At 51.9% G+C, this 9,871-nt stretch overlaps 1 protein-coding gene across 2 annotated transcripts; it reads right to left on the minus strand.

The window, feature by feature from the left end:
- Positions 1 to 203: 203 nt before the first annotated feature.
- LOC309452726 (uncharacterized protein) lies at positions 204 to 8,914 on the minus strand. 2 transcript variants are annotated; one of them, XM_082077377.1, is made up of 17 exons: positions 7,936 to 8,914; positions 7,517 to 7,690; positions 7,332 to 7,438; positions 6,699 to 6,833; positions 5,165 to 5,313; positions 4,933 to 5,009; positions 4,574 to 4,676; positions 4,412 to 4,479; positions 4,202 to 4,279; positions 3,204 to 3,356; positions 2,885 to 3,054; positions 2,591 to 2,684; positions 1,863 to 1,975; positions 1,301 to 1,442; positions 892 to 940; positions 677 to 817; positions 204 to 392 (listed from the first exon to the last, which is right to left on the minus strand). In XM_082077377.1, exons 1-17 carry the CDS (start codon positions 8,065 to 8,067, stop codon positions 295 to 297), a joined length of 1,983 nt encoding a protein of 660 aa, XP_081933503.1. In that variant the 5' UTR covers positions 8,068 to 8,914; the 3' UTR covers positions 204 to 294. The 2 variants fall into 2 exon arrangements, with proteins under 2 accessions (XP_081933503.1, XP_081933502.1); XM_082077376.1 differs by having other exon boundaries at positions 892 to 943.
- Between the last annotated feature and the right edge of the window lie 957 nt (positions 8,915 to 9,871).

The following is a 9,871-nucleotide window of genomic DNA, read 5'->3' on the forward strand; positions in this document are numbered from 1 at the left end:
AAAAGGACACAGATGTGTGTTCCCTCTTGGAGGCGTCTGCACGACTGATATTCCATCAGAGCAACCACAGAGAGAGACATGCTAAGTGCCTGCATGGGTTGAGAGCCTGAGCGAGCCTTCAAAGGTAGGACTGTCCTCATCCAAACCCGCGAGGTCCCAAGCACTCCAATGGGGCAGCAAAACCAAGACACGGACTAGACGACACAATTTATTAAATAGCACACTGCAAGAATACAGCTGGCACCAGATGCAGGGCAATGGCTGCACAAGATGGAATGTCAAGGTCTGCAGGCTTCATTCCTCTCTCTTGTGACCACTCTGGTTTCGGGCACCGGTGCTTCCTCTGCTCTGGCATCTTGTCACGGCTGATGGTGCTGGAGGCTCAGCAGTGGCTGGGGAAGGGTTAGTGTGGGGTGTTAGTTTATACAGCAGGCTGGGCCAAAGGTGGCACTGGAAACTGGATGCTGGAAGTACAGCACTAATGTGCAGATCCAGATCCAGAAAACCAAACACTCAGATGTGTCAACAACAAAGCTACAGCATGTGGGCTACAGCCACAAGTGGAAAATTGCGTTCCGTGGAGATAGGGATCAACCTCTTGTGGTTTTTGCCTTATTTCCTGTCCAGCTCTTCCTCCCATCTCTCTTTTAGAATGCTTTACTTGGCTGTGACCTACCACAGGAGTCCCAAATGACTTCTGAGGCTAAGCCCAGGTTCCGGACTGGTTGATCCTGAGTCCCACGCAAAGCGGAAAATCTTCTCACAGGTCCTGGGTTTATCTTGCCTGCTGCATGTGCTGTTGCAACTGCACCTCCAGCTGTTGGGAAATGTCACCAACTTGTAGGTGGCAAACCAAAAGCAAGTCAAAGAGAGAGCTCTAAAGTCACTCACTTCTGTGGAAATCCGGAAGGTGGGAGGCCATTGAGACTGCTTTTGTCACCTGCTGACAGAGCATTTAAAAGTATTAAAATCTGGTGGTGTGATGATGATGATGACCCTCTCTGCTCTTCTCACTTGGGGCCCCGGGACTGCGTCCTGCTTGGAGAGGCCATTGAGCTCCGCAGCCCTGCTGGGACTCCTGGCTCATGGTTTTTAGCCATCAGGGTAACTACATCTGTGTTCCTCAACGTCATCACCATCCACTGCTACAACAGCAGCAGGAGCATCAAGAGAATTCAATCAATTGCAAAATACAGCTAACAGATAATTAGCAACATGGAAAAAAGTATAGGACGAGAATCATTCAGGATCCAGCAGAAAAAAGAATCACCTCCAATCCACTAAACAAACCAGAGCTCACCTTTCTTCTTTGTTTACCAACTTGCTTGGCCACCTCAGAACAGCTGTTCTTCAGGTCTCTCTGGAAACTGGGCTGGGACTCTCTCTTCCTCGCTGTATATTCCATTAGCTTTGTCTGAGATGCCTCCAGAAGCGTCTCCAAGCTGCGCAGCAAATTAGTAAGGAAAGCATGAAACAAAGCAAAAGTCGGTATTTTTCACCTCCTCTTAGGTGAGCGGCACAGCCATGGCTTCCTTCGTCTGTCTGTAACGCACTTGACAGGCCAGGAATTGCTGAGAGCAACCAGTGCTCCAGTACCACACATCCCTTGGAGGGCCTGAAGTCTACTTGCACAGAGGAAGAAAAGATTTCCTTCCCTCCCAGGAGAACAGCAGGCAGCTTGCATTTGAGAGGCCTTGTGTAGCTTTCTAAAACCATGGACTTATGCAAAGAAGCACCTTATAAGATGGAATGTGAGGCTTGAATTTGCTCCCAAGTGGTTAGTATGTGCTATTACATTAGAGTTCAGCAGTGCTTGACTATTACTCAACGTGCTGGTTTTTTAAAGCACTAAAAAGCCATACCCGCTAGGTTCTTCCTCCAGGGTGCCATTACTTGTCTGTGTTTCCTCCAGAAGCGCTTCCAATTGGCGTTTCTTCTCAGCCGGCTTCTTCAATTCCTTGCTTTCGCTCCCACGCTGTGAAAATAGCAGAGATACATCACCCACAGAGCACAGGAACAGATCTCCATGCAGAAGGTGCAGACAGATTCTCATCTTTGGAGGTCTTCTGATTGCATTATGGGCCCACATCTTGTGGCCAAGGAACCCATAGTCCCTAAAACAGGAAGGGCACCAGAGCAGAGGCAACTGAAGAACTCCTGTCACAGTCCAATGACGCCAGTCAGGCCTTTGGGATGAAGCGCTCGGCACCACCAGAGCCCAAGGAACGTCTGCAGCTGAAGGTACCAAATGCCTCTACAGCACGACTGTCTGAAGTGCTGCCTGGGGTCTCAACCTCACAAGTGTTCTAAAGCAGAAAATACCGAAGCCAGCCCCTGACTGCCAAGTCCTTCACAAAGACGGCATTAGCTGGGACTGAAGTAGGACTGGCTATAGTCTCATGGGACAACTCTCAAGGCCAGAAAGCTGTGGGATGGGGCAGCAGGACTTGGAGGGCAGCCTGTAGTCAGCAGAACAGAGGAAATTATCTCTCCCAGGCTCTCTGGGAAAACCTCTTCTTCAAATTTCCCCACGTGAACATGGAACTCGTCTCTGGGAGCTCGTGAAAAGGGAAGGTTTTGACTAGCTTACTGAGGCAGAGGCTCGCAGCTCTTTCCGAAGGGCTTCCATGGTGTTGGCTTGTTGCTGGGCTGTGGCTTCCAGCTTGGCCATTCCGACTTGGAGCCTAAAAAAGAAGGACAGGTCTTATCACAGAAGTCCACAAGAGCACAAATCCCAAAGGAAGAGTGTGATAGAACCTCATCTGAAACAAAAGCATCTTTGAAAACCATGTGGTATTATCTTGCTGGCATGCACAAAGGCAGTCCAGTTGTTTTCCCACAATCGCAGAAAGCAAAGCCTTGCCCTGCTGTGTGACTTCCTTACTGTTGCATGCGTTCTTCCAGCTCTGGGAGAGCTGCAGTTCCAGAAGAGGTGACCAGAAGGCTCCGCAGGTTCTCAGAAGCTGTTAGCTCCCTCTCCTTATTCTTTATGGCACTCTCCAGGGCCTCGGCATAACACTCGGTCCGGATCAGCCGTTCTTGCAGTTCCTGCAGCTGTCAAACCAAAGCAAGAATCCGCAGTAGTCGGCTTAGGCTTGATAAAAAGGAGTGGACCCCCAACTAAGGCTCCGTTCCTCACTCTGGTTTGCAACAGAAAAGGCCTGGGTCCCTGCCAAGAGGCAAGAGACAGGCTTTCTCCATACCTGAGCTTTAGAACGGTTCAGTTCCTTCTGCAGCTGCAGTTTCTGTTCCTGCAGGTCCCTGCTGGAGCGCTTCTCGACTTCAAGTGAAACTTCTGCTCTGGAGCAGTTTCTGAGAGCGCTGACAAGCTCCTCCCGCAGCCACCTGATGCATCCCTAAAGAAATGGTGTTCCATGAGCAGGGAGCAGTCAGTAAGAAGATGACAACGGGACACATGCTTTTAGTCATGGGATCATATCACTGGACTGATCTTCAGCATGGCCAGCAGGTGGAGGGAGGTGATTCTCCCCTTCTGCTCTGCTCTGCTCTTGTGAGCCCCACCTGGACTACTGCCTCCAGCTCTTGGGTCCCCAGCACAAGGAAGACACGGGCCTGTTCGAGTGGGTCCAGAGGAGGGCCACAGAAATGACCAGAGGGTTGGAACAAGGGTGGTGGGACACTGGAGCAGGCTGCCCAGAGAAGCTGTGGGTGCCCCATCCCTGGAATCGTTCAAAGTCAGGCTGGGCAGGGCTTTGAGCAAGCTGACCTAGTGGAAGATGACCCTGCCCATAGCAGGGCTTTGGACTAAATGATCTTTAGAGGACCTGTCCAACCCAAACCATTCTAAGCTTCTATGACTCAGTGAATTCAAAGATGAGAGATTTTGGCCACCACCAGCAGGCACCTGCCGGCACCTTTCTCAGCTGAGCACATCCAAACGACCGGCAGCTCATCAGGATGCTTTCTCTTTCCTAATACACAGAAAACGCTTCCGTATTTTCCTCCTCCAAACAGAGGCTGAGAGACTGTGCCACCGACTTTTTCCTAACCGTACATTTTCCCTCTTCATGCAGCACCTCTGCTTCACAATGGGAACAAAAAGGGATCCAAAATAGGCTTCAGGTCCTGATTCAAAAACTGCCTCTTAGCAGCACTCCAAAAGGAACTCAATAGCAAGAACAGGTCTCCTTAAGCTGACAGGCTTGATTTACAGATATGTGCATCAGGCCCCAAGAGTCACCTGAGTGTCGCCTTGACCATCGGTTTGTGTTGAAGCCTCCTTCTTGAGCGGAAGCTCTTCTCTCTCCAGTGCAAAAACCTGAGCGAGCAAGAACACAGACCGACAGACAGTGAGGAGAGGAATCCGCAGCAACACTGCAGCATCACACTGCCTTCCAGCAGCTGGGCTTAACAAGTGCAACAATTCTGTAAGCTCAGGAAGACAAAGTACCTCATCCAAAGAAGAGAAGTCAAACTCTTCTTCTTCTTCTTGCGCTTCACCTGCTGCTGGCAACACACCTACAAAGAGATAAGAAGCGCCACGCTGCTGTGAGTGCTTATTTCACTCTGCTTTTCCCCAGCCGCTTCACTCCAGAGAAGCTTAGGAAATTACCAATGTGATGCTCCTCTGCAACAGGCTGCGCACACGCTCCTTGTTGGTTTGCATCATGAGGCGGCATGAGAGCTGACACTTCCTCTGGACCTTCAGAATCAGTCTGTGGAAATTAAGACATGCGTTAGAACTGGCACAAACTGCTTCTGGACCCATCTCCATTCCTGGAGGTATTCAGGGGACGTGGAGATGTATTGCTAAGGGACATGGTTCAGTTCTGGACTTGGCAGTGCCAGCTGTGCAGCTGGACTCGATGATCTCAAGGGTCTATTTTGACCGAAGAGATGCTGGCATTCCAAGCCTGTGTCGGAAGCAGAAGGAAAAGAGCTCAAAAGTAAGCAAGCCCAGTTGGGCCCCACCTTCAGAGAAGTTAGGTCTAAATCAGACAGGGAGTCACATTCCTCCTCTTGCTGTGCTCCAGCTTCTGGCAAGACACCTTCAAAGGAGAGAAGAGGCACAATGCAGTCCTGAGTGCTTGTTTAACTCTGTCTTTTCCCATCCCCCAGGCCCTGCATTTAACAAAGGGTTCTCATTGTCCTTAAGGCCTCAGCGATTTGTCCTCATCACCTCTTCCATGCTGAGGGATCCTACCTGCTCCAGTCTGCACAGGTGCTCCCATGGGAGGGGCAGCAGTCGTCCCAGAGCAAGAGATCTCAGGTACTGCTGGACCTCCTGTGCCTCCTACAGAGCGTTCTCCTGTTCTTTTACAGTTTTTGTATTCCTCCAGTGTCTTTACAACTCTACATAGAAAAAGGAAGGAAATGAACTCGGTGATCTTATCCCCACTCTTGCATCCTCTTTCTGCTGGAAGTGCAACAGCCATTCATGAGCCATCCTACACATCTACAGAGCCAGGTCTAAATGGCAACACACACACACACACACACCACTCATGGCAATACTACTGCAGACTGAAGTACTCACTGCAGGCATGTTCACAGTACAGGTGCCTGTTCCTGTCAGTGGGGTAATTCACCCCTGCTGGCTACAGTCTCATTTTATAAACATCCCCTCCATTTTGGGGGCCGGTGAGCCTGACATCTGACTACAAGGCTTCTACCTCAGCGGGATGCTATACTAATGCTGCAGCCACTCTTCATTTCAAGTCGGGGTAATGTCTCCCCAAACCCCGTCTGGACTTTGAAGGGTTTCAGGAATTTGCATGCTTAGTCTGAGGACCTGAGACTTTAGAGAGCTCCTAAGTGAGATTTCAAGAGGCCAACAAAGATTGCAGTTGCATTCCAGGCACTGCAGGGATAAACTACATTGCACACATGTCATTTTCCTACAACTCTGGCAGAGGGGCAGTTTGGGCTCTGAAGAGACACCACTTTCAGGGTTTCTTCACAAGCAGAACTAAAGACAAAAAACCCCCAAAACCAAGAAAATAGTAAGAACATCCTCCAGACCAAGGCTGCTGTGCAAAATGGTGCATTAGCACAAGACCGATACTGTGCTAGAAGCATGCAGGGAAGGAACCAGCCTCTTGTTTTGCTAGAGCAATCCTCAAACATGCTTTGTTCCTCAAGAGGTTTTTACTCCACAGTTTACCCCGGCACCCTTCTCTCCTGCTCCCCATCCATATGGGATGACAGAAGGGGCAGGGGGAGAAGACACAAAGTCCAGATTCAGCAACAAGAGGTCATGGGCAGTTGTTTATGGCTCATCAAGGCATACTTGTGGGCATAACGCTGTTCATTCACCCACCAGTAGGCTGCCGTCACTAGGAGAGGGCTACTTCATTCAGCCTAGCTGTTAAGGACACGTAGCCACCTTAGGGAAGGAACAGTCAGGGGAGCAAAGCTGCCCACAAGAGGAGGAAAACCACTGAAGATTTTAATGCATCAGGGATATCGGTTGGATCCCCTCTGAAACAAAAGGCAGGTAGTTGCTAGTCAGTTGGGTGGAGCTTGGCAGCACGCAGGTGAATTCCCAGACAGAGCTGTGGAGGGAAGTTTTCCTCAGCTTGCAAATCCACTCTTGACACGGAAAGAGATGCATCAGAAGATGTCACTGAGCCCAGCTTCAACAAAGGTCTCAACACCCCATTCAAGCAAAAAGGGCTGCACATCAACACAGACATGCTGACAATGCAGCTGCTCTAACAAGGATGTAAAGCACTTACTCAGGCTTAAACTGACGGTGATAATCCAAAACTGCACGGCCATACTTGTTTCGATGAAAAAGATCAACACCATGCTGAAGAAGAAGCCGTAGTACATTCACATTCCCAGCATAAGCGGCAAGCACAAGAGTGGTCCTAAAGCATCCAAGAAACCATAGGAAATACATCAGCTTCTGCAGACATTGCCTTGCCATTACTTGAGTCCTTCTTTGCTCCTCAAACAATCATTTCCCCTCCTACAGGCAGAGCAAAATTACAGCAGAACACGTGGATGCGTCAGACACTTGAGGGTGGTGGGACCTCGGGAGGTCTCCAGGCCAAGCGTCTCCCCGGAGCAGACTCGGGGAGGTGTGTGTGCGTGTGTGTCTGTGTTTCTGTGTGCACGTGTGTGCACGCTCACGCGCACGTGTGTGTGTGCTGGCACTACAGCCAACACTTGCTTGCAGTCCCCAGTGCAGAGATCATCCCCCGAGGTAAGAGAGCAGCCGAGTGCGGGTCTGCTCTCACACGGGCACAGAAGGAGCTCCTTCTGGACAGCTCCTGGTTCTTTTTCAAAGCTCATTCCTATGGCTCCCATCAAGCCAGCCTGAACAATGCTCAGGAGTCCCATGCACACTTTTGATGAGAATTCACCTTTCATGCAGATCTCGAGTGTGCACATCAGCTCCTTTTTGAATGAGGAACTCAACCATCTCTTCGTGGCGTTGGAGGATGGCAAGGGCAAGAGGAGTGTATCCCAACTGAAAGGAGAAATCATCTCCCTTAGAAGAACACAGGAAAGGCTGGGGAAGAGAAGCCTTACCGAAGCCCAAGCTTACCGCATTCTTAGCCTCAATCTGGGCATTGTGCTCGAGTAAGAGCTCCACCATCGCTTTGCTGGGCACGATGGCAGCCACGTGAAGGGCAGTGTTGCCGCCAGCACCTTTGCGGTCAGGGTCGGCACCGTGCTCCAGCAGAGCAGTCACGCAGTCTTTGTGCTCGTGCTCTACTGCCTGGAAACAAGCCACAAAGGAGAAGTAACTTCCGACACGTACCTTTCTCTCTGTCAGAGCTCCTGCATCTTCCCAACGCGGGAAAGTACGAGCGCCTTCACAGATTAGGCAACATATGTCCCTTCCCCACTGACTGCAAAATACCTGCTTCTATGCAGGCCTACGTCAAGAGTCACGCAAGCCAGGTATGGCTCAGTGCATAATCGACAAGCCCCACGTACGACAGCGTAACATATTCCACGTACCAGCATCAGTGGTGTTTTCCGAAACATTGCATGAGGGTTGAGCTGGCACCGCTTTCCTGCCAGAAAGCGAACGACATCTGCATGGCCGTTCGCACAAGCAAGATGCAGAGGCGTCCTAGAAATTAAATACATCCAGTTAGCACAGACAAGACGGCTGAAGACATCGTTTCAGGCTGTGGGGCCAACCACCTAGGGGCACAAGGCTCAACTGCCAAAAAAGAAGCCAAAAGCAAGCTTTCTGGTGCCAGAGCGCATCCGCTGGCTCCTGTCCCAGCTGGGGCGGGCCTCCGGTAAGGGCAGCGCTGCAGAGCCGGCCTGTCCCTAGGGTGCTTGCCATCGTGTGGGGCTTCGCCGGCTCTTCCAGCCAGAGCACGTGTGTCTTCGCTATGGGCACTGCCCGCCTCTTACTGCTTGTTGGCATCCCGCGAGTTGACGTAGCATCTCTTCCGCCACCAGCGCTGCTGCAGCCAGGCCAGGTCGCCACGGGCGGCCGCGCCGTGCAGCCCGCCCCGGCCCTTCTCCCGGAGCTCCGAGGCCCCGGCGGTGCTGGGCGCGGAAGCGCCGTCAGACGGCGGCCGCTCCCGCACCCTCCCGAGCAGTGCCATGAAGCTCTGCATGGTGCGGGGGAGACGAGGGCACGGCCCGCTCCGGGATGAGCAGCCGCAGGAGTCGCCCGGCGGACTCTGACGAGCCCCGGAGACCAAGGGGAGTGGGCGCGGAGAGGGCAAGAGAAGCCCAGAACCGAGCCCCTGGCGGACAAGGGTAGAGGGGACGGAGAGGGCAAGAGAAGCCCAGAACCGAGCCCCGGGTGAGCAAGGGTATAGGGCACGGAGAGGGCAAGAGAAGCCCAGAACCGAGCCCCGGGAGAGCAACGTTAGAGGGCGTTGCGAAGGCGAGAAGAGCCGAGATGAGGCGAGTCCCGAGCTGGGTCGCAGCTCCCGACGCTCCGAGCCACACACGCACTGCCGGTCCCGCTGCGGCGGCGACAGCACTGAGAGCCGGCGGCTGCAGGGGGCGGCTTAAAAGCGTCAGCTCGGGGCGTCACAGCGGGAGGGCCGGGGGCGTCACAGCGGGCGGGGTGACGCCGGCCCGGGGCGAGCGGGCTGCGGCTCCGGCGCTGGGGCTCCCGCGGGGCCGGGCGGCCGGGAAATGCGTTTGAGAATGTGCCGTTTGCACAGCTGCGGTTCAGGAGCGCAATTGGCGGCCGTGTGCGGGCTGTTGAAGGATCCGCCTGTCAGTGACACCCCCTCGGGGCTACTGGGAACGTACTGAGAAGCTGCTAAATTAAGGCATGCTGTGATTAAGTTCCGTACCCATCGTTACTGATGTAGCTGTCGTTAGCCAGTTGACATGAGATAATTGCTTCCTGACCACCTGCAAAAGGAGGGGATATTTCTCCAGTTCTGGATGCTTCTGCATGACAAGAGACATGACAGATGATTAGTTAATACATTGTTTAGAAGCAGAGTGCTTAGTTTATATCTAACTAATAATTAATAGTTTTATTGTAAGTAAGAAACTAAACAATTACAACTAACATCATCAATTACTTCCTAGTATACTGTATTGTATGTCAAAATTTTCAGAAATTGTAATGCATATGTCATAATTGTGTGAATACAAGCAACACAAGAGCATCCAGTCTTTGGAGCACTTACGGAGGATGATCTCCAGTGTTCCCCAGCAGGAATAAAATAAAGAATGTCACTTAACAGTACAACCGACTCTGCTGTGAAGTTTATTTCTCTGTTTCAGTAGACGGTGCTGGTTTGAGGCACGTGTTTGCCAAGTGTGTTTTGGTGTCTTTGTGAAGAGTGGCTTCTCAAAGTTGTAATGCCTCGCTGTCTGTCTGCTTGCACTTGAAGTGATGAGGACTGGGCCAGGTGAACCTCCGGAGCTGGCTGCTTCTGCTGCTGCCCAGCCAGACCTAGAGCAC

The sequence above is a fragment of the Streptopelia decaocto genome, assembly GCF_964273445.1.
Source record: "Streptopelia decaocto genome assembly, contig: HAP1_SCAFFOLD_272, whole genome shotgun sequence".
In the NCBI taxonomy this organism is placed as follows: domain Eukaryota; kingdom Metazoa; phylum Chordata; class Aves; order Columbiformes; family Columbidae; genus Streptopelia; species Streptopelia decaocto.

Bases quoted from the DNA above. Each gene is read 5' to 3' on its own strand.
- LOC309452726 (XM_082077376.1), bottom strand. From the start codon at position 8,067: ATGTATTTAATTTCTAGGACGCCTCTGCATCTTGCTTGTGCGAACGGC. The intron at 1,976-2,590 runs GTAAGCTAGTCA...CTATTTTCACAG, and splicing joins AGCTGCGAGCCTCTGCCTCA to CGTGGGAGCGAAAGCAAGGA. The intron at 818-891 runs GTGAGTGACTTT...ATTTCCCAACAG, and splicing joins CCTTCCGGATTTCCACAGAA to CTGGAGGTGCAGTTGCAACA.